This window comes from Perca flavescens, chromosome 18, assembly GCF_004354835.1.
Source record: "Perca flavescens isolate YP-PL-M2 chromosome 18, PFLA_1.0, whole genome shotgun sequence".
In the NCBI taxonomy this organism is placed as follows: domain Eukaryota; kingdom Metazoa; phylum Chordata; class Actinopteri; order Perciformes; family Percidae; genus Perca; species Perca flavescens.
In genome coordinates this window covers 31,518,584-31,544,650 of record NC_041348.1, presented here as the reverse complement: position 1 = coordinate 31,544,650, position 26,067 = coordinate 31,518,584, and the positions used below count along the sequence as shown (strand labels likewise).

Genomic DNA, 26,067 nt, shown 5'->3' with positions numbered 1-26,067 from the left:
TTTCCACTACATGGTACCTGCTCAACTCGCCTCAACTCTACTCGCCTTTTTTGGTTTTCCATTCTGATAAACAGTCCCTGGTACCTGCTAACAGGTACTTTATTTAGTATCTCCTCCGTTGAGGTTCCAATCGAGCTGAGGCGATACCAAAAGGTGACGTGAAAACCTGCAGACCACCGATTGGTCGTCACTAATCACACATTTTTAAATAGTTTATCCAGCGGTGTGTTTTTTTGCTACCTCCAGCTTCTTTTGAAACTAAATGCGTCTTCTGGCAAACAGCCACATGATGAGAATCACAAACACACACCTTCCACGTTCTGTGTGTGTGCGTCAGTGTTTGTGTGTCTGTGTCTGTGTGTGTGCGTCAGTGTTTGTGTGTGTTTCTGTGCGTCAGTGTTTGTGTGTGTTTCGGGGTGTGTGTGTATGTGTTTGTGTGTGTTTGTGTCGGTGTGTGTGACTGTGTCTTCTGGCAAACAGCCACATGCCGAGAATCAAAATCAACACACCTTCCACGTTCTGCATGTGTGTCGCGTTAGCCGAGCCGAGCAGGTACCATGTAGTGGAAAAATGCCATCAGTGTAGAGACACTTCCTTAAAATCTACTTTCTTTAAGAACCACTGAAGAGGAAAATGCACAAACTCCCAGAACTTAAACTGTAATGCATAATGACATCCTGTACAAAAAGGTGCTTTTAACAAATATTCTGACTGAAGATAGTTTTTACTTGATGACTGTATAAAGATATTTACATCTTTCTAGATATTTATCTACAAAATGCCAGAGAGGACCTGTGAAAAGTTGTTGGATCTTTACATAAGCTGTGTTAATCACAACAACGAATATATTTTGTTTTTTAAATGGTTGATTTCTTGAAATTACAATCATTACTTTACATACATATGTATTTATCTTACTATTAGAATTTGGGCTGATTTATTATTTCATTATCTCCACATATCCGTCATGATCTGGAGATGTTCTTCATACGTTCAAAATAACTTAATTTCTTCATAATCACAGAACTTAAAGCACAAATTGTCCTCTCTAGCTAACAGTTGTCTGTTGTAGAATAATTAGTGTTTTTGTTGGAAAACTCAAAGTATAGAAATGTACGAGTTAAAACTCACACAACGTTCTTTGGAATCCTATTTACATATCTTTGGGTGTATTAAAGGTGCAGTAGGTAAGACTTATAAAACTACCTTTCTGCTGAAACTGACCCTATGTTCCAGTAGAACTACATGAAGCAGGTCATTTAAAATAAATCCAGCTCCTCTGGCTCCACCTACAGCCTGGAATGGGATTTGCAAAAAAAACACTGCTCCCTGTTCAGATGCACAAATCAGGGCCATGGGGGGTGTCTAACTGTTCAGATGCACCAATCAGGGTCAGGGGTGGTGTCTAACTGTTCAGATGCACCAATCAGGGCCAGGGGTGGTGTCTAACTGTTCAGATGCACCAATCAGGGCCAGGGGTGGTGTCTAACTGTTCAGATGCACCAATCAGGGCCAGGGGTGGTGTCTAACTGCGTGTCAATCACTGCTCATGCACACGCATTCATTCTCCCTTGTGGGGGGAGGGGCTTAGGAGACCGTTTGGGCTTTAGCAAAAGGGGGGGAGGGACCGAGAAGTTGTCGATTGTTCAAATTGTTTGGCTAAGTCCTGGATCTTCACAATCCTACCTACAGCACCTTTAATTAAGAGTTTTATATGACATCTTGCAGGTTTTTTCAAAGAGTTTCATTGTGCCGTTTATTCAGCTCAGGCTCTGGAACTTTTCTCTCAGATTTTTCACGATGTTCTGCTGACCGGCTTCGGTCTTCTGTCCGGCGTTTGAACCCATTTTCTGTGTCTCGTCGTTCTGACCGTTGGACGGTGCTGCCGCAGCGTCTGGCTCAGTTTTGGCTTTCACGTCTTCCCTCTGTTGATATTCGTCCGACTCCTGATAGAGCCGGCAGCGGTCGATGACGGCCATGATGGAGATCTTCTCCCTGCTGGTCGGTGAACGGATCTGAATGTAATTGTCGTCGTCTTCTTCTTCTTCTACGGCTGTTTCCGCAGGCTTGGACTCAGCAGGCTCTGGAAGCTTCTCCATGACGATGATCTTGTGTTCGGGGTCGTCCGGTAGCGTTGCCTCGGCTGCGACGTAGTAACCGTCGTAGTGGCGGTAGCCACCTGATCCTGGAGCCGAGTTTCCAGAGAATTGGCTCGGTGGAGACGCTTTCTGCGTTCCTCTCTGCCATGGCTGCCACGGCTGCCACGAAGCTTGCACGAAGAAGAAGAAGAAGAAACCTCGCCGGGCGCTGCATCAGCGAGGAGGCCGGTGGAACAGCTGGAGTGCCTCCGCAGACCCACGTCAAACATCTGCTCTGGGATGGAGTGACTCCGGCCGACAGAACTCTTCTGGGAGCGACCGTGGTCCGAGTATTTGGAGCGGAGTTCGCGGACGTCCGGCCAGTTGAAGCCCTCGATGGGAGGAAGAGGACTGATGGGGCTGACGGGGCTGCGAGAGAGAGGCCGGTCTGGGGCGGGGACGGCAAGGCCCGGTACCACAGATTGGATCTGGTCTACAGGGGTCAGCGGCAGAGAGGGAGCCTGGTTATCAGAAACTAGTGGCGGAGTCAGGCTGGGTTTGCCTGCAAAACATCGAAACACATCATGAGTTAATCAATCACTAGTCTGTAGGGTTGGGCATCGTTTGGATATCAACGATTCTGATTCCAATTCTTCCTTTTGATTCCAGTTCTTATCGATTCTCGATTCCGATTCTTTTCCGAGTGGTGGAGTTGAAACGGGTCACATGCTTATTTCACAAATAAGAGGTAAGTTTTATTTTGATTCAATGCAGACGGGGCTTTTTCAATGTAAAATAAAGCCAGACTAGAGCACCGCTTACTGTGCTCCATGGCTGTGTAATGGCAAAATTTTATTTTAACATTATGGTTAATGATTGTTTAATATTCGACGAGATTATTAATTTTGTTAAATTGTAGATTCAAAAGGTTCCAAGTGAAACATCTGGCAACCGTGAACTTTCGGCGTAGTAGAGTTTTTTTTTTAAGGAACTCCGGCTTCTCATTTTTAGCAGATAAAGTGAAGGCCATAAACTGTCTGAACCTTGTCTCCTTCTGTCAGACAGAAACCCATATTTCTGATATATATATATATATATATATATATATATATATATATATATATATATATATATATATATATATTCACGTTTCTGAAGCTTTTCCGATGTTTTTGTCGATTTATTTGCGCTTTAGTTTATATTTTTTTGGTCTTTTTCCACGTTTTTTTTATCTTTTTTTTTTTTTTTTTTGCACGCTATAAAATTGAAGAGCGTAATATAAGAACAATTGATGTCTGAGGAGACAAAGACAAACAGAAATGTGGTGGTTTCGGTACCTGTACTCTCCTTCTCCTCCAGCACGCAGGGTAAAATCTTCTGGTTCATCAGGAGGCGAGCACTTCTCTGTCCGGCCGCCGGTTCGCATGTTTTGAGTCGCTGGCTGTACTGGCGAGCCAGATGGAGGACTTTGCTCTTCGTCTTGTCTACCTCAACCTGCTGGTTGGAATCCTCGCTCCGCCTTCCTGCCTGCGCCTTCAAAGTCAAAGTCAGAGTTAAAGTTAACTTTGTTATCCTGCAAAGGGAAAATTATGTGGATACACACACACACACACACACACACACACACACACACACACACACACACACACACACACACAGACTGGATGGTAAAACTGAGTTTAGCACTACTGTTCAAGTTTATGTTCTGCTTTTTCAACTGTTTGGCATATTGCTCTTATACACATTTGAATTGCTATTTTTTCTATCAATTCTTAGCATTTTGATGCTGGTGAATTTACTTTGCGGCTAAAACCTCTTTGGAGGGGGGGGGGGAGGAGGGCAAAAATTGCTTTACGCAGGAAAAACCCTGTAGTACGTTTTTTTTGTGCTGATCCAAAAATGTTTCCGATCTGAACCATGAGTTTTGTGATTTTGTGAAGATGCAGTTGTGGTCACATGGATGTTTCCCATAAACATAAATATATTCTGATCGGATTACAGCAAAGACAACGTCGGCAGTATTTGACGGCAGAATAGGCTCCAGAATATTTCCTTCTGGATTGACAGGTTACATATTATAATTCTTTTTTTTTTTTATTACTTTTATACACATTACGAGACTTTCAAACATCAACATGTAATATATTAAAATGTAATTGTCTATGTATGTAGTGTCTAAACAACATATAAACATCTTTTCCTATTCGATTTTGCCTGGAAACGCTTCCAACATGCTGGCGTGTCGCGTGAAAAATAGGTGTCGGAATAAAAATGAAAAACCGGCAGCTGATTGGACGAACGCGTCACGTGGGTCTGGCAGCTCCCCGACAATCATGGGGGCTCGTTCAGAATCCGATCTCATATTGTACTAAAATAGTTCACCGAAACGCGTTTCTGAGCACGGTGGCTCAGTGGTTAGCACTTCTGCCTCACAGCAAGAAGGTCCTGGGTTCGAACCCAGGTCGTCCCGGGCCTTTCTGTGTGGAGTTTGCATGTTCTCCCCATGTTTGCGTGGGTTTCCTCCGGGTGCTCCGGTTTCTTCCCACCATAAAGACATGCATGCAACTAGGACTACGGTTGAAAATTATTCGACTGGCTAACACTGGCGCATTTACAGAAATGTTGATTAATGTGCATTGTCCTAATTAAAATACAATATAATAATATATTTGAAGAGAGAATTAGGCCGTGCAGTTGCTGAATCTGTCTTTCTGTATTTCAGATCAACAAAGGTCAGTTTAGAAGACTTTACTCAGATTTTGAGAGACTGTTCGTCACGTTAACATAAGTGCACCGATTCGCTAATCAAGGGCTAGCAGTCCACCAATCAGATTGGTCATTGAGTCCGACTGCCCACCCTCCGACCCAGCAAGTCAGGTCGGCCCAAATGAAGACCGACAGCTCCTCCAATGGACAACGGCATGGACCACACCGAACAGACTCGAGTCACCGACCTCGCCAGACTGTCCGACGGCCGATTTTCAGGTTGGTTTGTCAGAGCCTTTAGTCTTTCACTGAGTAACAAATTATTTGCTTTACCTCGTAGTTCTGATTCAGCTGGGAGACTGCTGCCTTAAGATAGCAATACGGCCAGAATGCACCTGAACACACCTCCCTGTAAGACGCACGCCCAGAATGCACCTGAACACACCTCCCTGTAAGACCAGCACACCCAGAATGCACCTGAACACACCTCCCTGTAAGACCAGCACAACCAGAATGCACCTGAACACACCTCCCTGTAAGACCAGCACGCCCAGAATGCACCTGAACACACCTCCCTGTAAGACCAGCAAATATGGACGGGAAATTGACAACTGCGTCGGTCTTGAACTAGCAAAGACACTTGCGTCGGGCTTTACGCTGCATCGGGTGCAGGACATGGTGGTGTAATTGCTAAAACAAATGATTTGCTTTACCTCGTAGTTCTGATTCAGCTGGGAGACCCGAGGAATTGGCGCCCTGAGGTCTTCCCTTAACACGTTTACTCCGTCCTGTCTACGACTTCTTGTCCGAAACGCACCAGAGGCTTTGAGCTTCAGAGGCGCCGGACTGGAGGATTCCTCGGTGATGGTGCTGAGGTCGGACGCTCCACCCTCTCGGCTCTCGTTCGCCGCCTTTGTCGCGACATCGGACGCCGCTCTGGGGACTCGCGGAGCTTCCCGAGAGCGTGTGCTTCCTGTGATCTCTTGCTCCATCGTCTGCCAGACCTTGATCATTTCAGACGAAGGTCTGAACTCTTCGTCCTCTGACGGATTGTCCTGCAAGCTTTGCGATCTCGACAAAGGGATTCCTTCTGATTCTTCTGGATCGGTGCTTCTCTGATCAGACTTGAAAGAGTCCAACGAGTCACTAGAGACCATGTGACTCTGGGTATCTGCGGGCAAAGCGGAGTTTGACTCGAGACTGAAGCATGGCGCCGAGTTGGCGGGATTCGTCCGGAAGGTTTCATCATTTGGGATGCTGTTGAGCCGGCTGACGGAGCTTCTTACGAGCCCGGTCGGGATGTACGTCAGGCTCTCTCTGCGCTGCATGCTGAAGGTGGCGTCCTCGCTCTCGGCGTTCTCGTAGTACGACTTGATTTTGCCGATGAGCAGCTGGTCCTGCCTGGACAGCGTGGAGTCCCGCCTACGGCGAAGGCCTAGATAGAGAGATAGATAGACAGATAGATAGATACTTTTTTCATCCCGAGGGAAATTGTAGGCATCCAGTAGCTTAGACAACCATAACACTACAAACACATACATCTCACATACATCAAAATCTCTCACAGAAATTTAAAGAGTTAAAGGTGCTAAGGTAGACTGTGTGCAATGGTGGTAGTGCAAAGACAACAGTTTAGGGATTGATCAGTGCAATAACCTATTATTAAATATTAACTATGACTATGAAAAGGCAAGAATGTAAACCTAATAGAATTAGAATTGCTTGGCAGAAAAGAAATAATATACGTTAACAACAATACATAACAGGGAATGGAAAGTTATAAGATGAATACGTTATGACCAGAGTCCAGATTGTGTGGGAGGGTTATAATACAGCCTATAAGACAGTCAGGTGTACAGCAGACAGAGATATAATCATAAATGCAGAGTTGTTTTTGTGATTATTGCGGGCAAAAATCTTTGATTATGTGGCACGTTTTCTTTAAAAATGCGATGGAATATGCAGGATATTTATGCAATTTTATGCGATGAAATTGTGGGAACTGCGGTTTGATGAAAAAGACAAAAAACAGGGGATTATGAAATCATGCAAGCCCCGTATATTTTGCGCAGAAATCGGCAAAAATGCAGCCCCTGCATAAATATGCGGACTTTGGCTGATAATGCGTTGAATTATGCAATTTCATAATTGTGTTTTTCTGGAGGGACTGGCTAATACAGCCTATAAGACAGTCAGGTGTACAGCAGACAGAGATATAATGGTGGTAGAGGCTCACCATCAAAGAGGCTGTCGCTCCGCGGAGACAGCATCGTCAGATCTGTCGCGCCAAAAGCTGAATCAGAGTCAGGAGAGTTGCTGTTGAGAAGCTGAGTTTCCACAGGTTCGGCGCCGAGGTTGGGGATGATGCCGCCGCTTCTGGGTAACCGCGGCGACGCACAGCTGGGGGAGCGAACGTCGTCTTGCGCCAGGCTGCCGCGTTTGACGCTGCCGGCGAAGTGCTGAGCAATGACGCTCGCTTTGTCCAAGACGGAGGAGGGAAGGATGCTCGGCGATCCGACCGCCTTCTCCGGCGCCCCCTTCAGGTACGCCTCGTCCTCGGACGATTCCCCGCTACTCAGCGTTTTGGAATCGGAGTCAGTCGCGGCGGCGGACGCCGGCTCCTGGTCTCCATCCGGTTTCAATCTGTCCGACCGCCGAGGAGACGCAGAGATCCTGAGGGGCGTAGCAGACCAAGTGTCCGGATTAGAGGACGGTTCTGGTTCTGGGTTTTCTTCTGTCGGTTCGGACTCTGACGTCTTCTCCGGAGGAAGATTTTCTTCGCAGGGCTGGAAGGGATGAAAATCCAATACAGGATGAATAAGCTGAGGGTTAGGGTTAATGACATTAGCCCATATGCACAACCCCTCCCTCCCTCCCTTTTTCCTTCGCCCAGCCTGTTCAGTTCAGTTCAATTTTATTTATATAGCACGTTTAAAAACAACCATAGTTGACCAAAGTGCTTAAAGGTCCCATGGCATGAAAATTTCCCTTTATGAGGTTTTTTAACATTAAAATGAGTTCCCCCAGCCTGCCTATGGTCCCCCAGTGGCTAGAAATGGTGATAGGTGTAAAACGAGCCCTGGGAATCCTTAGGGGACCCTTAAGGTCTATATAAAAGAGACTTCAGATACAGTATTAGGGGACCACTAAGGTCTATATAAAAGAGACTTCAGATACAGTATTAGGGGACGACTAAGGCCTATATAAAAGAGACTTCAGATACAGTATTAGGGGACCACTAAGGTCTATATAAAAGAGACTTCAGATACAGCATTAGGGGACCACTAAGGTCTATATAAAAGAGACTTCAGATACAGTATTAGGGGACCACTAAGGTCTATATAAAAGAGACTTCAGATACAGTATTAGGGGACCACTAAGGTCTATATAAAAGAGACTTCAGATACAGTATTAGGGGACCACTAAGGTCTATATAAAAGAGACTTCAGATACAGCATTAGGGGACCACTAAGGCCTATATAAAAGAGGCTTCAGATACAGTATTAGGGGACCACTAAGGTCTATATAAAAGAGGCTTCAGATACAGTATTAGAGGACCACTAAGGTCTATATAAAAGAGACTTCAGATACAGTATTAGGGGACCACTAAGGTCTATATAAAAGAGGCTTCAGATACAGTATTAGGGGACCACTAAGGTCTATATAAAAGAGACTTCAGATACAGTATTAGGGGACCACTAAGGTCTATATAAAAGAGACTTCAGATACAGTATTAGGGGACCACTAAGGTCTATATAAAAGAGGCTTCAGATACAGTATTAGGGGACCTTTAATTCAACGGTATCGGATCGTTATCGGGTATCAGGAGATACACAAAGCCCTGGCATCGGTATTGAGACTGAAAATGTTGGATCGGTGCATCCTTATTTTTTACCCGTTTGCATACCGCTTCAGTTGCAGCTTCTTCTTCTTCAGGCAGTTGGCCATTTTCTTTCTTGCAGCCGTTAGAAGATCCTTCGTCTACCTCCTGCAACAAACGGAACAAAACGTCCAGTTAATCTTTAATACCCGAGGATCAAACGCAGGTTTTGAGTTTGAATATTTTTATGTTATCAACGAACAACAAACAAACAAACCAAACTCAGTGTAACTCATTTTTTAAAAGATCAATTCACCCAAAACATGATGAAGGTTTTCTGTCTGGAAGTTTAGACAGAAATCTCAAAACCCCATCTGGCAAATATGAAAATGTGTCTTTATATTAAAGGGTAATTTGGGTTTTTTTCCAACCTGGACTCTGTCTCCATGTTTGTGTGTCTGAGTGTTTGATGTGAACAACAATCTGTGAAACTGGTCCAGTATTAGACCAGAACCAAGCTGATTATTTACATGGAGTCTGGTGGAGTTTGGTGATGGTGATTTTGGGGCTGTTTCATGTTAAACTAAAAGGATCTTCCTCTTTAACTAAAAGGTCTATCTCTGTAGGGATCCATCCCATAATGTTGTCAGACACTTAGAATAATAATCTGAGTCTGTCAGCAGCAACAACAGAACTTTTAGTGACTCTAACTGCTGCTGAACATTAGTCCTGTAGGGTTACATCACAGCTCGGTTCTGGTTTAATATTGGACCAAGTTCAGTTTTCATTTTTGTTCCATCAGTCACCCAGACACAGTAACATGGAGACAGAGTCCAGGGTGTAAAAAAACCAAAGTTACCCTTAAAGTGAATTGACCCTTTCTTACAGAAAGCATGAAGAACAACAAGTCAAGCAGTGAATCCTGCACAGCAGCGGTTGGTTATCAGCGTCAAACACACCACACGTGCAAAAAAAACACAGCAACAAAAACACACCGAGAGGCAACGGCAAACTCCTGGTGTTACCTAGCAACCAAACACAACCTGAAGACCCCCCACGGGCGTGTTCAGCCTCGCAGCGGTAAACCTGCACCAAACAACAAGCTGAGGCAGTTCACATGTCTGGCGAAGCAAAACACATGAAAGGAAGTAAAACAAAAAGTTGATGAAAGTACTTTTTTTTTAGTTAGTTTGAACCACAACGAAGGAACAGTTTCACATTTTAATAAATCCTCTTTTTCTCCAGACTGATCTCATGAAGTGGCGTATGTATGACACGCAAATTCGTATGCCATTATTGGCGTGTTATCAAGACGCATACTCGCTTTTTAGCGTGTTTATCAACGCCATTTGGCCTCCATTGACTTACATTACCTTGCGATTGCGTGTGAATTGACGCCGTAGTGAGTAGTATGGAAGGACGAAAATCCGCATAGGTAGGATGGTCGGAGGGGCAGGATGGGTCAAACACAGGACTTTCACCCAGGAGACCAGAGATTGGGTCCCGCGTGGCACATTTCCTATTCCACATTTCCTAAACCCAACCAGTTCCTCTTTACCTAAACCCAACCATTTCCTCTTTACCTAAACCCAACCAGTTCCTCTTTACATAAACACAACCAGTTCCTCTTTTCCTAAACCCAACCATTTCCTAAACCCAACCAGTTCTTCTTTACCTAAACCCAACCAGTTCTTCTTTACCTAAACCCAACCAGTTCCTTTACCTAAACCCAACCAGTTCCTTTACCTAAACCCAACCAGTTCCTTTACCTAAACCCAACCAGTTCCTTTACCTAAACCCAACCAGTTCCTCTTTACCTAAACACAACCAGTTCTTCTTTTCCTAAACCCAACCAGTTCCTTTACCTAAACCCAACCAGCTCCTCTTTACTTAAACCCAACCAGTTCCTTTACCTAAACCCAACCAGCTCCTCTTTACTTAAACCCAACCAGTTCCTTTACCTAAACCCAACCAGTTCTTCTTTACCTAAACCCAACCAGTTCCTCTTTACCTAAACCCAACCAGTTCCTCTTTACCTAAACCCAACCAGTTCTTCTTTACCTAAACCCAACCAGCTCCTCTTTACCTAAACCCAACCAGTTCCTTTACCTAAACCCAACCAGTTCCTTTACCTAAACCCAACCAGTTCCTCTTTACCTAAACCCAACCAGTTCCTCTTTACCTAAACCCAACCAGTTCTTCTTTTCCTAAACCCAACCAGTTCCTTTACCTAAACCCAACCAGTTCCTTTACCTAAACCCAACCAGTTCCTCTTTACCTAAACCCAACCAGTTCCTTTACCTAAACCCAACCAGTTCCTCTTTACCTAAACCCAACCAGTTCTTCTTTTCCTAAACCCAACCAGTTCCTTTACCTAAACCCAACCAGCTCCTCTTTACTTAAACCCAACCAGCTCCTCTTTTCCTAAACCCAACCAGTTATTTTCCTAAACCCAACCAGTTATTTTCCTAAACCCAACCGTAGCCTCGCAATAACACACCATGTGGCTTTAGAAAGTGGTGTGTATGTTTACGCAAAGTCATGATGCCATGTTGTTTTCTCCATCTTCTACAGGCTGCGTTTCCATCCACCATTTGTCAATAGTAAAAGCTGAATGCAAACGCTGTAATTTTGGGGAAAACACGCTAAAATATGGCAAAAAAGTATTGACGCTTTGCCCAAGATGGAAGAGTTAAGTCTCCTGTTGTTCTCGGGTCACATTTGACCCCATTCTCAAAAAAAAATTATATCAGAAATGTGAGTTTTTTTCAAACAAATTGTCAAAAAAAGTAACGTGGAAGGATCCCTACAACGCTCTTTACAAGTACAAAAAAGTATCAGTTCACTACTTTGATTGAATTTGGGCGTTTGATTCAATTTTATAACATTTGAAAAAAAAAAAGATAAAAGAACGTTGAAAAAAGTACAAAAACTTTAAATAAAGTGCAGAAGAAATCGACCAAAACATAGGACAAAGTGACAAAAGTGTCGAAAAAAGACGACCAAAGCTATAGTAACAACCAAAATAAAAAATTTTGACCCCAAAAAACTAAAAGTTGCAGGTGGACAGGAAGACAACACGATGGTTAAAAGCAAAGTACGATGGAAATAGATTTAGGGAATAAATGATGATGTACATGAAACACACAGTTTCCCACAGATTAAGACGAGGAATAACTTTCTTTTAAGGCTCTAACACACCAACCCGACGGCCAATCATCGGCAGTAAAGCCAGTCGGACTGATCGGTCTCCCCGAGGACCAATAAGTTCCTCAGAATACACCGCGCAACTACTGCGCGTGTGCGAGACGTAATACGTCTCCATAACAGCAGGCGGCGCTAATCTATATTGTTGCCCAAATGAAATGAATGCAAATGAAAATGAAAACCGGCAGCTGATTGGACAAACGCGTCACGTGGGTCTGCCTGCTCCCGGATTTTACAACCGAGCATAATGGTGGTTCGTTCAGAATACGATCTCATATTGTACGAAAATAGTTCACTGAAACGTGTTTTTGAAAACATTTTAAGTGAGAAATAGGCTGTTCAGTTGCAGATCGACAAAGGTCAGTTTGAAAGATTTTCCTCAGATTTTGAAAGGCTGTTCTTCACGCTAACATAAGTGCACTGATTCGCTAGTCAAGGGCTAGCATTCACATTTTGGCCGACTTCCCGTCGTCTGACCCAGCAAGACGGACTTGAGTCACCGACCTCACCAGACTGTCAGATGGCCGATTATCAGGTTGGTGTGTCAGCGCCTTTAAGAGGCAGAACTTAATAATATTATAGAGCTGGGCAATATATCAATATCGCGATATGAGACTAGATATCGTCTCTGATTTTGGATATCGTTACATCGTAATATAAGTATTTTCCTGGATTTAAAGGCTGCTTTACAGTTGTAACTGTTCTATTATTGGCTTTACCAACTTAGTCATTATATCCACATTACTGATGATCATTTATCTAAAATCTCATTGTGTAAATATTTTGTGTTATCGATATCGAGGTATTTGGTCAAAAATATCGTGATATTTGATTTTCTCCATATCAGCCCAGCCCTACAACATTATACATTCATTTGCATTTTCTTCAGCCGTTTTTCTCAAAATTCAGGCTGAAATGTGCAACACATTATGAGGGAACCCTGGCATGATTCATGGGATTTATTACAAGTTTACGTGAACTTTCAGTTGAAGTGTTAAATTGTGATACTGAAGCTTTAATGTTTAAATATCGCTGTGTGTTTCTGACGCAGCTCAGCTGTTAGTTCCACAAATGAAGCTCCGGAGCGGCTGGAAGTGATGGATGATGAGCGACGTTATCCGGGACTTTAGTTTAGTTACGGCTGCAGCTGTTGGAGCTAACTGGTGGGCGGCAGAAAGCCTCACCATCACCGCGGCGCTGAAGTGCCAGCAGGCGATTGCGGCGAGAACAGAGCTGGCGAAGTCGTCTTCCTGCTCGTCTTCCAGCAGGATGTCGTCCAGCTCGCTGTCCTCCGCCGGCGTCCCATGAGACCGCTGAGGAGACAACGTCTCCCCCTCTTCCTCCTCCTCATCCTCCTCCTCCTCAGCGGGGGCGTAAATCACAAGTTTTATCCCCACACATTTGTGTTTTGTGTGGCGCATTCACACGGGATGAATGAAGTCTGTATTTTACTTACATTTAATGACATTATCCCCGCGGATATTAGGGGTGTAAAGCACTAGGGATGCACCAAATCCAGATTTTTGGGATTCGGCCGAATACCGAATCCACTGGTTAAGATTCTGCCGAATCAGAAACCGAATCCTACTCCCATCCTCAGTTCATTAAAGGTGCACTATGAGTTCCTGCATGACTTCTCTTCTGTTGACGTTCTGTTGAAGTAAATTTAAAACAAAACAGAGCGAGCTCGCCCCTCCCCCCATGTTTCCATAACTGTCATGACTAACTGACTAACTGTCACTAACCCCCACCCCCCTCCCCCAACCATCTGGTCAGTGATTGGCTGGAACGTGTTTGTTGTATTTTGGTGCACAGCCTGTGCCCATAGTGTTTGTTTGATGTGTACGAGCCGGGCTTTTTCACAGTGTGTTCAGGGGGCAGGCAGCTAGTGGATCAAGGAGAGATGACTACCATCTGAGACTAAAATGAAATCATGCTGAATCCATGCAGGAACTCATAGTGCACCTTTAACACAGTAAACACATGAATGAATTAAACAGTGACTGTCCTTCCTTTGCCGTACCTGAAGTTGTTGCTGTCTGGAGATTCCTTCATGCACAACTCGTATTCTTTCAGATGCTTCATACCAAATGTTGTAACAGCGGCCATATTGTGTATAGTTTAGGGTCCTCGCCACCACCAGACCAATCTCATACCATGAGACAACTTAGAGTTGAACAACTTAAACTTAATCATATGTAAAGTATTATTAATGGTGTAGCCCCAAAGTATTTGGGATTTCAGATTTTAATGGAACATACTCAACATGCCCATGAGACTAGGGCCAGTATCCGTTCATGTAAGGTGCCTTGTGTGAATAGCGAAGCCAGAAAATCCTTTTTTTATACAGGAATTATTTTATGGAATAGTCTTCCACTTCATATCAAAATGGCAGTAACAAAAAGGGATTTTAGACATAAAGTTAGGGCCTACTTATGGAATAAAATAGATAATTAGGGGAAATAAAATCTAGATTGGGGACAGAGAAATTTATTGTTTGGTAGGTCATGGTGATTTAGCTGGTTTTTTGATGTGTAGTTTTATTTTTTTTATTGTTTTAATCTTAGGACTATGTGTTTGCATGTGTTGTATGTCCTGTTCTCTTACATCAGGGACCATGTTGGAAAAAAGTGTTTTTCACTTTTACATGTTATCCCTTGGATCCCCTTGTTGTCTTTCTATATCCATAAATAAACCAAACCAAAAACCAAATCAGCATTGAACAGATTGAACATGTAGCTGGACTTGAATGGCCATCTTTTGACTGAAAGTACTGCCAAACAACAACTTTTTCAGCTAACCAGTTCCATGTCCACTTTCTCACAGCCTACTGCATTGAACGCTCCACCTACGTGGACACCTTCCCGTAATCAACGGCGCCGTCACTATGGCGACCAGCGTAGCGCGCCGAGTGCAAGCGTAGGGTTCAGTTCGCTGGGAAAGAAATCTAATGTTCTGCAGAAACCCAACCCCGTCAAAAAGCCCAATATTCAGCCGGATCAGAAGCCTAATCCTGGATTTGGTCCCTACCTGCACTTTACACCAGTTGTATATGTACTATAGGTAAAACATATCACTCATTCAACAGTTACATTTATATCAACTCATGTTGTCAGTAAAAAGCATTGATACCTCGTAGGACATGTGTCAAACTCAAGGCCCGGGGGCCAAACCCAGCCCCTCGCTGGTTTTGATCTGGCCGGCATTTCAATTTAGGTTCACAATAAATTTAGGCCCATGTAGTTTTTTTTTCAATGCTTTAGGCACTTTTAACGTTTTTTACAATTTACTCAATGTTTTGCCACTTTTCTGGAAGTTTTTGGCGCTTTCTGATGTTTTTGTCACCTTTTCAGACAATTTTGATGCTTTTTTTCAACTTCTTTGTCGCTTTTTTGTCACTGGCTGAGAAACTTTTTTGGGCCTTTAATAGGCCCAAAATATAAGAGAGAAGACTACAGTATTTGAGACATGCAATAATACAGTCAAAATACTTGACTTTTTCTCTTAAATAAAAGCATGTCAATAATCTACATGTCTGGCCCTGGATGTGATTCTCACTTTACAGTCTGGCCCTCTGGGAAACTGAGTTCGACACCCCTGTCATAGGATATCATCTGAACCCTTTCATGAGAAGAGCTTTCTGCTGACTCAACACAAGCAGTAAGAGAGAGGAACCAGTTAGAGTTTAAACCTTCAGATTAACGGATGGAAGAGGGAGTACATTACGGCCTGTAGACTGTAAATATTCAGCAGTATTAAAGCAAATAGTTTAAGAGTTATTTTATGTTTCTTACCTTAAAGACGTCTGTGTGATGGAAAGGAGAACCAGCAGATGGAGAGAAAGAGCAGAAGGGAGGATTGGTTACACACAGACCGTTCAATGAGTAAAAACATGACATAATTCATTTAGTTTCTGGTTTGTTGGTTTTTTACCCCTCCTGTTGTCTTCGGGGTCAAATTTGACCCATATTCAAAATGTTTCCATACCAGAAATTTGGGTTTCTTTCAACCAGACTGTCAAAACATAACGTGGATGATTCTCTACGCTGCTCTTCTCAAGTAAAATAACTGATCAGTTCACTACTTTCATTGAAAATGATAAAAGAACGTTGAAAAGAGTGACAAAAATGTCAGACATAGCTCATCCCGCTGCTCGTTTCCAGGTTAGCTCTCCACCAATCAGATGGGTCTTTTGAGTCTGACTGTCGGCAGTGCCGGCCCCGCCGATTATACATGTCAAATCTGCCCAAATGAATATAAAATGACCTCACCAGACTGTCCCACGACCGGTTATCGGCTCGGTGGGTGGTAAGGTTAATGTGATTCAACCAAACTAAACGTTGCAGGTGTGAAAGCCCTCTTATTTGCTTCCATACGACCAGGGGCGGATCTACCGGGATGGCATAGGGTGGCAAATGCCACCCTAAAAGAAAGCCTTGCCACCCCTGCTGGCAGCAACAAATTAAAAGTTATGGTCAATTTGACCATTTACGAGTGTGAATCTCCAATGTCTGACTGCAGTCAGTCAAAAACTGTTTGCTTCCCCTCTCACATATCTGCCACTCATCACCTGTGTCTTACCTTAATGCCTGTCCTGTGATAAAGCCCCTTACTTCTATCATACTTCTAAGAAAGATCACATTGTATGGTCACCTCAAATGCAGGACATTGATTGCATGAGATGAAGTTTGTCTGTATGAGTTTGTAAATGGCAGCCTGTGCCCTTCTGTAGTGTGTACATACTATTTCTCATCAAACTGTGACTAAATTTAGTATATACATGTCTGCCATATGTTGCCACCCCTCAAAAATCCCTGCCCCCCTCTTGCCAGCGATATTACGAATCCCACTATGGCCACGGCAAGACCTGCCCTTCAAACGAATTCACACACTACTATTGGCCAGTCGTCCATGCTTACATGTACAGGTCCTATCCCGACCAATCCCCAAACCCTAATGGTTGCGTTTTAACCCAAACCTAACCTTAACCACTCAAGGTGAAATGCCTAACCCCAAGCAATCGGGCTGCTTCGTAGGGCGGGTCTTGGCGTGGCCATAGTGGGATTCGTAATTTTGCCTCTTGCCACCCCATAAATATTTTTCTAGATCCGCCCCTGCATACGACCCCTTGTCAAGACTGTCCCACCAACTTATCCAATGCTTCGAACACCCTTGCGCCATGGTTAACTATTTAAGGTGCACTGAATTTGACAGGAAACAGGAAGTTGCTCCACAACATATCTTACCTTGTGTGCTCTTTAGTGTTTCTTTGATCGGCTCTGAAGGAGAAAGAAAACAAACAGGATGAGTTGAAGGAAGGAAACTGGAAGTACTTTTGTTGTTTGTTGTGGTTTGTTTGTTTACCGGACTGTCGTCGTCCATGGCGACCATTTCGTGGAAGCTCGTCAGCCTGAGAGGAATGAGCTTTCTTCAGCCGCTCAGGACTGTAGCGATACCCGGGAGGATCTACAGCCGCAAACAACAACAACAGCAGGTTCGGAAATTAAAGGGGAACTAAGCAGGCTTTTTTTTTTAGCTTAATTGACCTTAACTGAACAGCTTTGGAGTCATTGGAATAGTTAAAACACACGACTTTCACCCAGGAGAGCCGGGATTGCGTCCCGAATGTAATGTTTTTCTTGCAATAACATGCCATACAGACATACATACAGACATATGTAGACATACACATGGAAAGGTGAGAGGCAGGAACGCTCTGATCACATTCAAACTGTTACACATTCATACTTGGAAGCTTCCCAGTACCACCACAGTCTGACCTGCTGGCCACTGAGCAGCTCCACTGGAGCAGTTGGGGTTAAGGGCCTTGCTCAAGGGCACCTCAGTGGTATTAATGAGGGAGGGACAAGCGCTGCTCTTTCACTTTCCCCCCCAGATTTTGATCCTGTTGGTCTGGGGATTGAACCGACGACCTCCCGGTCACAAGCTCTCTTCCCTAACCTCTAGCCACCACTGCCCCTAACACGCCATTTGGCTTTAAGTCCACTTTAGGAAAGTGGCGTGTATGTTTACGCAAAGTCATGATGCCATGCTGCTCATCTGAGAGACGTCTTCAGTTGGGACTAAACGGTAGTTTGTTGGGTGAATCACAGGCGACTGCACCGTACGATACACGTCTCACGATACCGATAATATCACAATACAGCAACTCTGTCATAATCAATTTATTGGAGACAATCCTATAATAACCAATCACTCTAACCCTAGTCTATATTCACGACGTTTTCACTTTGTGAGGCCGGATGTCCGTCCCGTTCCTGTCCACGTACTGACAAGAGATTCATTTAAAAATAAGGTTAAATTACATGTATTTTGAACCAAAGAGCAGTTTCTTAATCCAAAAGTTAAACATTTACTTACATATGGAATCCATTTCCAAGATGGCCTCTTTAGCCTGAAACAAACAAGACAACACAAACATTTAATGCTACTGGTCATACAGGCTCGAAATTCACCTTTTTATTAGTAGGGTGTGTACAGAAGAGGGTGACCCAGGAATCAGTTGTCGCTCCCATCTGAGGAAAATACCCCCGTCATATCCTGATCGCAGGACTGCCCCCCAAAAAAATCCTGTCCTGCAAAATCCAGAGTGAAAGACTCCCGAATCCCGTCCCGCTCCCGTTTTATTCCCTATGTTGTCTGAAGTTATCAGACTCTGTGTGTGTGTGTGTGTGTGTGTGTGTGTGTGTGTGTGTGTGTGTGTGTGTGTGTTTGTGTGTGTGTGTTTGTGTTTCTTACCTTCTGAGGGATGAGGGCGTGGTGGTTCTCCAGAATAATGCGTTTGATGTGATGAGCCCAAAGCTTCTTCTCCTCCACCGTCTTCGCCTGCAAACATCCAACCAACAACCCTTTCTAGACCGAAGAATCAAATTTACATAAAAACATACTTTCATATACTTATATTATAACTGATAAAATATATAATAAAAAGGGATGTCCCAATTACAGTGTGGATCGGGCCACAATTTTCTGTCCGAGCCCGACACAGTAAAAATCTCATTTCTTTCGCATACCAATGAGACATGTAGCCTACGTTTGTTTGTGTGGAAAGCCCGCTTTTATTAAGCAACTCTAGGAAGGCATTCAGAAATGTCAACAGATGAGCGCATGGTAGTCCTCTGTCCAGATATCCGTCGTCATTCCGATCGAATTCACCTTAGTCAGAATGTCATTTAGCTTCTCAACCAGCTTTGTGCGTTTCTCTGTTGCCAGCTCACGGCACAGTTTGGACACAGTGTTGGGGTCAGGCAGTACGTCCTGCGCTACCACTGAACCATATGTAGCACCAACGTTAATAAGATGCTGGGTCAACTCAATGAATGACTTATGGAGCCGATGTGACCGAGCCCGACCCGAACCGGAAGATCATGTCTAAATATCTGTCCGAATCCGGCCCGGGTCGGTTCGGGCATCCATCCTCTAGTCCCAATCCGATCGGAAAGTATGCAATCGGAGGAGTTTTTCAAAATACTGGCGCGTTGGCAGTCACTCTGATCACTTGCATCAGTAAATTCTACACTGTTCTAAGTAGAAATTCATTTAATATGTGAGTTTTACAAAAAATGCTAGCTGCACTAAGATAAATGTATTATGAATACAATTATATAATTATATTCATACAAAGGTCATGTAACACAAAGTGCTTCACATTATAGAAACTAAGGTGCACACGCACACGCGCACACACACACGCACACACACACACGCACACGCACACGCACACACACTGACCTGGACGGTGTGCGGCTGTTTGGGCTGTTTGTAGTGAGTCACACTGAAGCTCAGAGAGTCTTTGGCGCTTTCAATCAGCATCAGAGTGGAGCACTGAATACACACACACACACACAGACACACACACACACACACACACACACACACACACACACACACACACACACACACACACACACACACACACACACACACAGAATAAGTCGCAGGTTTAAAATTACGTTTATAATAAAAGAAAGTTAGTTATCTTTTCAGTTGAATTGAGTTCATTTTAACGTTCAGACGTCAAAATCATGAAGAATATTCCGAACAGTATCTGGCATTGTTTTAACGGCATTTAATGGCATTGTGTTTTCTGCTCCCATGTTGATAAGAGCATTAAAACTCTTCTAAAATACATTCAGAAATGTACCATTAATTTGTGATTAATCGTGAGTTAACTCTGGACAATCAAGCAATTCATTGTGATTAAACTATTAAATTAAATGTAACTGCTGCTGTGTGTGTGTGTGTTTCTCACAGAAATGTGCGTCTTGTACATGTAGTGCTCTCCGCGGCGTTTGGTGATGAGCAGCATGCGCTGGAACAGGAAGAGCGTTCGCTCGTTTTTGGCTCGATGGAGTTTGAAGTTTCCCTCCAGAACCAGTTCTCCGAACGTGGTGAGGTCCGCGCCTTTCCAGTTTAGCAGCAGAGACTGCACCTCCTGGAGAGGAAACATACATTCATATCGGCTCCACGGAAACACAAACACAGGGCTGGCACGCCGCTTAGGCAGGATAGGCAAACGCTAGGCACACCGTCACATGAGCAAAGAACAGTTAGTGGATTAAAAAGGGACAAAAACGTAAAAAAAGCAACAATAAAGTTCACAAAAGTCTTGCAAGCTGCGTAAAAAGGCGACAAAAACTTTGAAAAAAGCAATCTGTGTGTGTGTATGTGCGTGTGTGTGTGTGTCTGTCTGTGTGTTTGTGTGTATGTGTGTGTGTGTGTGTGTCTGTGCGTTTGTGTGTGTGTGTGTGTGTATTTGTGTCTGTTTGTGTGTGTCTGTGTGCGTGTCTGTGTGTGTGTATTTGTGTCTGTTTGTGTGGGTCTGTGTGTGTGTCTGTGTGTGTGTATTTGTGTCTGTTTGTGTGTGTCTGTGTGTGTCTGTGTGTGTGTGTGTGTGTGTGTCTGTGTGTGTGTCTGTGTGTTTGTGTGCGTGTCTGTGTGTGTGTATTTGTGTCTGTTTGTGTGTGTCTGTGTGTGTGTGTCTGTGTGTGTGTGTCTGTGTGTTTGTGTGTGTGTGTTTGTGTGCGCGTGTGTGTATTTGTGTGCGTGTGTGTTTCTGTGTGCGTGTGTCTGTGTGTCTGTGTGTGTCTCTGTGTGTGTGTGTGTGTGTGTGTGTCTGTGTGTGTGTGTTTCTGTGTGTGTGTGTGTGTGTGTGTGTGTGTGTGTGTGTCTGTGTGTGTCTGTGTGTGTTTTTGTGTGTGTGTGTGTGTGACCTGCAGTCTGACGGCGTGCTCGTGTTTCCTCTTCATGTCGTTGATGTACCACGCCACGGTCGTCATGGTGATGATCGCCTCCTCCACCACATCATAGCCCTGCTGCTGGTGGTCAAAGTGCTTCGCTATCTCCTACACACACACACGCACACGCACGCACACGCACGCACATGCACACACACACACACAGACAGACAGACAGACAGACAGACAGACAGACATCAATATGAGTATTTCCTGCCACCACTAGGGGCGGTTATTTACGAGTTATATTAGAGGGGGGGAACAAACCACCCATATCCTCAGAGGGTTTGGAGGGTTGGGGGGTGTACCTGGAGCAGCAGGTGGTATTTGAGGATCCTCTGAACAGGTTTCAGGAGGTATGAACCCAGAGGCAGCGAACGCTTCAATGACTCCTGACGCTCCCGGAAAAACTTGGCCAGAGATTTATTCCTCATGCACTCGGTCAGCGCCGCCACCGAACTGAGAAACAACAACGACAACAACAACAGTCTGTCAACGCTGCCAACGAACTGCAACAACAACAACAGTCTGTCAACGCCGCCACCGGACTGAGAAACAACAAAAACACTTCACTATCTCCTACACACACACACACACACAGACAGAGATGCACAGGCACACACACACACACACACACACACACACACACACACACACACACACACACACACACACACACACACACACACCAAGAACGTAAACAATAAAACCTCCTTAAGACAAAAGAAGCTCAAAACAGCAACGAAATCTCTCGGAACTGCAACAGCAAGCAAAGGTGTGAACAGGAAGCAGGACTCACTTTGGGTAGTTGGTGCAGTACTGCGTGTAGATCTCAAAGTACTCGCTCTGAAAACAGACAAAATCAGTCGCGGTTTCTCAGGAGTTTGTTGTGCCGATAATAAAGTTACTCGAGTGTAATGCTGCGTTCCAGGCACAAATCTTAGCCCGTAAGTTACAACTTCAAGTCACGACTTGGTAGCGTTCCAGGCAAAGTCACAACAAACCCTTCTAGCTAGCGTTAGCTAGCGGCTACCAAACGTATCGATCTGGTATGAGTACACGGGGAGTAGTTTACGGGTTTGACTGCCGTTTCCCAGGAAGAAGTTTGTTAAAACACGAGTTTTGGGTTACCTTGAACGCAGCATTATACTGTATGCATGAAATAAAACCAGATCTTATAAACAAAGTCTCCCACCTTGAGGACGAAGCAGCGGGCGACGGCGACCGGGTCATTGTGGCAGTGATCCAGGTCCTGAAGCAGCTCGCTGTGAACAGGAAACACACACACTGTTACCATGGCAACAACAACAACGACAACTCAGGAAACTGTTGTGGAGATTCTGATCAGAGAGATCACAAAGATGAATGGGTTAGTTATCACATATTATCACTACACTGAAGAAAAGTGGCAAAGAAGTGTTAAAAAAGCTCCCAAAAAACATGAAAATGAAGCAGTAAACATGTCCAAAAAAAGCCATAAAAATGTGACAAACATTGATAAAGATAAAAACCTCAAAAATGATTTAAAAATTTCAAAAAACGGGCCAAAAACATCAAAGAAAGAAGCACGAAATGTCCAAAAAAAACATAAAAAACATTGAAAAAAAGGGACATAGACATAAAAAAGCAACAAAAACGTAAGAGATAACATTCTGCCTTTCTTACTTCTTCTTTCCTTCCTTTTTTATTCTTCCTTTACTTTCCTTCCCTCCTTAAATACTTAAAAACATACATGAAGATCAGAGCTGCAAAGATGAATGGATTAGACATCATCTATTAAATTAATCTCCAACTATTTTAATAATCCATTAATCAGTTTGAGTCATTTAGTTTAGTTTAGTGTGTGTGTGTGTGTGTGTGTGTGTGTGTGTGTGCGTGCATGTCTGTGTGTGTGTGTGTGTGTGTGTGTGTGTGTGTGTGTGTGTGTGTGTAACAAACTGAGCGGTCACAGTTTTTGCTAATCCATTAATCAGTTTGAGTCATTTCTTTATGATAACTTGTGTGATGTCAGCGTGTTAAATGTGAATATGTTCTAGTTTCTTCTCTCCTCTGGGACAGGAAACTCAAGATCTTTGAGTTGTGGACATAACAAGATATTTGAGGATGTCATCTTGGGCTTTGGGAAACACTGATCCATATTTAAAAAAAATAACTCATCCATTCATCTCTGCAGCTCTCCGTTGTTGGATGATGTAGTGACGGCGTGTGTCCAACGGGTGGAGCTGTCACATCAACCAGATAAAAACACGTTTCCATGTTTCTGTGTCTGATGAGAACAACACTCTCTGAAACTGGTCCAGTATTAAACCAGAACCAGGCTGTGATGTAACCCTACAGGACTAATGTTCAGCAGCAGTTAGAGTCACTAAAAGTTCTGTTGTTGCTGCTGACAGACTCAGATTATTATTCTAAGTGTCTGACAACATTATGGGATGGATCCCTACAGAGATAGACCTTTTAGTTAAAGAGTAAGATCCTTTTAGTTTAACATGAAACAGCCCCGAAATCACCATCACCAAACTCCACCAGACTCCATGTAAATAATCAGGACTTTTATCATCGTAAAACACACTTCATTCAAAGTGGACAGAAACTAAATAAAACTACCAAAAGCCGTCTTGGTTCTCTATACACGCTAAAAGTCCTGATTATTTACATGGAGTCTGGTGAAACACATGCAGCTGTGTGGAGCACGAAGCCTGCTGACATCCTTCTTTAAAAAACAAACTTGCCCTCTGACATGAAGCCCAGCGAGCACTAACCCTGAGGAAACCTTACAGAAAATATTAAGGATAATAATATATATAATAGCTTCAAAAACGCCTAAAAAGCGTCAAAAAAGGTGACAAAACCTTGAACAACAATCACCACTCTGGTTTAGTTGAAATAAACCCTTAATTCACCGATTTACAAGTGGAGATATGCTGATATATGAGGTATACACGCTAAAAGTCCTGATTATTTACATGGAGTCTGTTGGAGATATGCTGGGTCTATACACGCTAAAAGTCCTGATTATTTGCATGGAGTCTGGTGGAAATACTGTATGCTGGCTCTATACACGCTAGAAGTCCTGATTATTTACATGGAGTCTGATGGAGATGTGCTGGCTCTATACACACTAAAAGTCCTGATTATTTACATGGAGTCTGGTGGAGATATGCTGGCTCTATACATGCTAAAAGTCCTGATTATTTACACGGAGTCTGGTGGAGATATGCTGGCTCTATACACACTAAAAGTCCTGATTATTTACATGGAGTCTGGTGGAGATATGCTGGCTCTATACACGCTAAAAGTCCTGATTATTTACATGGAGTCTGGTGGAGATATGCTGACTCTATACACGCTAAAAGTCCTGATTATTTACATGGAGTCTGGTGGAGATATGCTGGCTCTATACACGCTAAAAGTCCTGATTATTTACATGGAGTCTGGTGGAGATATGCTGGCTCTATACACACTAAAAGTCCTGATTATTTACATTTACAGCGCTAACCCTGAGGAAAGGTTACGGAGACAGATGGATTATAGATTATAGATTACAGATTATATATCTGACCTGTTGAACTCGTAGATGTCCTCGATGTTTCCGAACAGAGAGCAGACCTGCTCGGGACGGATGGAGACGTCACTCTGGTCGATGATGTGGGCCAGGTAGTCCTGCAGGAGCAACACATCCACTCATCATTACATCATCATTACATCACCCAAAACCACAACTAATAACATACTTTACTCTCAAAAAAAAATCTGTAATGACAAATTTCCAAAATATTCACTTTTTGATTTACATTTTATTTTACAATTTTTCAAAATAAATTTACATTTTTATTTTACTTGTTTTTAATTTACTAATTTTCGGAGAAAAGAAATTGCATTTTTTTCCAAAATATTCCATTTTTAATTTAAAATTTTAACAATATTTTGAAAAACATTATATTTTTATTCATTTATTTATTACTTACTATTATTTAATAGTTTTTTGTTGTTTTTTTTGTTTGTTTTTTACAAATTTTCAGATTTTTTTTACTCTTTTATTCTCAAAATTTTGGACTAAAAAGGAGAAATTAAGTTACTGAAAATCTCATCCAAAACATTAAAGATAAAATCAATTTTAACAAAACATATTTCCTTCAACTTAAATCTTTATCGACACTAAAGTTAACAACAAAAAAGAAAAACAACTTTCCCTGGACATGAACATCTATTTTGTGATTTATTTTTTACTTTATTAGAAAACTTTTCACAATAAAAATAACGTGTGCTTTTTTGTTGTGTTACTTTCTATAATTAAAACAATGAAAATGACTTCAAACCTCTGACGTAAAGCCTAATAATTTGATGTTTTTAAGCTTTTATTTATATTTATTTATTTGTTATGAAAGTGTGAGCTTGTGCGGCCGGCTGGAGTTCATCTGAGCTCCTCGCTGTTACGTAATCTGTTAATCCCAAACGTCTTAACGAGGTAATTATAGTCTGGGAGGCTCGGCTTCATTCAGAGTCTCTGTCCTCATGTCACACGGGACCGTAGAAATGAATTAGTGATTATTAGGGATTATTAGAGATTATTAGGGATTAAACAGTGACTCTCATTTCTTCATGCAACCACCAGGAAAATGTTAAACTCCTGTATCCATGTGTGTATACACACACACACACACACACACACACACACACACACACACACACACACACACACACACACACACACACACACACACACACACACACACACACACACACACACACACAAAAAATGGCCAAAAAGACAAACAATGTAACTTTGGTAGCAAGCTGAGAAAGTGTCGGGGGTCTCACCTCTACGATCATGCGCAGGTCTCTGACGTACATCCTCTCCGTCTCGATGATCTCCATGACGACGCGGTCCAGGTAGGTCAGCTGAGCGCTGGGCGCCATGGCGACCGGCGTCTGCTGGCGGCGACTCGGCGATCTGCTTTTCACAATGATCAAAGACGGAGAAACAGTTAGACACAAA

The 26,067-nt window shown here is 43.2% G+C and overlaps 1 protein-coding gene across 1 annotated transcript; it reads right to left on the bottom strand.

The window, feature by feature from the left end:
- Positions 1 to 1,981: 1,981 nt before the first annotated feature.
- On the bottom strand, positions 1,982 to 26,014 carry LOC114573417 (pleckstrin homology domain-containing family G member 3). Its single transcript, XM_028605611.1, has 18 exons — positions 25,890 to 26,014; positions 24,631 to 24,731; positions 22,264 to 22,333; positions 21,868 to 21,914; positions 21,377 to 21,527; positions 21,045 to 21,176; positions 20,084 to 20,266; positions 19,564 to 19,656; positions 18,571 to 18,657; positions 18,193 to 18,226; positions 17,176 to 17,277; positions 17,058 to 17,090; positions 15,606 to 15,616; positions 8,692 to 8,772; positions 7,021 to 7,570; positions 5,498 to 6,219; positions 3,416 to 3,611; positions 1,982 to 2,640 (listed from the first exon to the last, which is right to left on the bottom strand). The coding sequence occupies exons 1-18, from the start codon at positions 25,986 to 25,988 to the stop codon at positions 2,048 to 2,050; spliced, it is 3,285 nt and encodes a 1,094-aa protein (XP_028461412.1). The 5' UTR covers positions 25,989 to 26,014; the 3' UTR covers positions 1,982 to 2,047.
- Between the last annotated feature and the right edge of the window lie 53 nt (positions 26,015 to 26,067).

Excerpts from the sequence above, each read along its gene's own strand:
- LOC114573417 (XM_028605611.1), bottom strand. The coding sequence starts at position 25,988 with ATGGCGCCCAGCGCTCAGCTGACCTACCTGGACCGCGTCGTCATGGAG. Across the intron at positions 24,732-25,889 it reads ACCTGCGCATGATCGTAGAG|GACTACCTGGCCCACATCAT; the intron begins GTGAGACCCCCG and ends TTGCTCCTGCAG. Across the intron at positions 17,278-18,192 it reads CTTGGAAATGGATTCCATAT|ATCCTCCCGGGTATCGCTAC; the intron begins GTAAGTAAATGT and ends TTGCGGCTGTAG.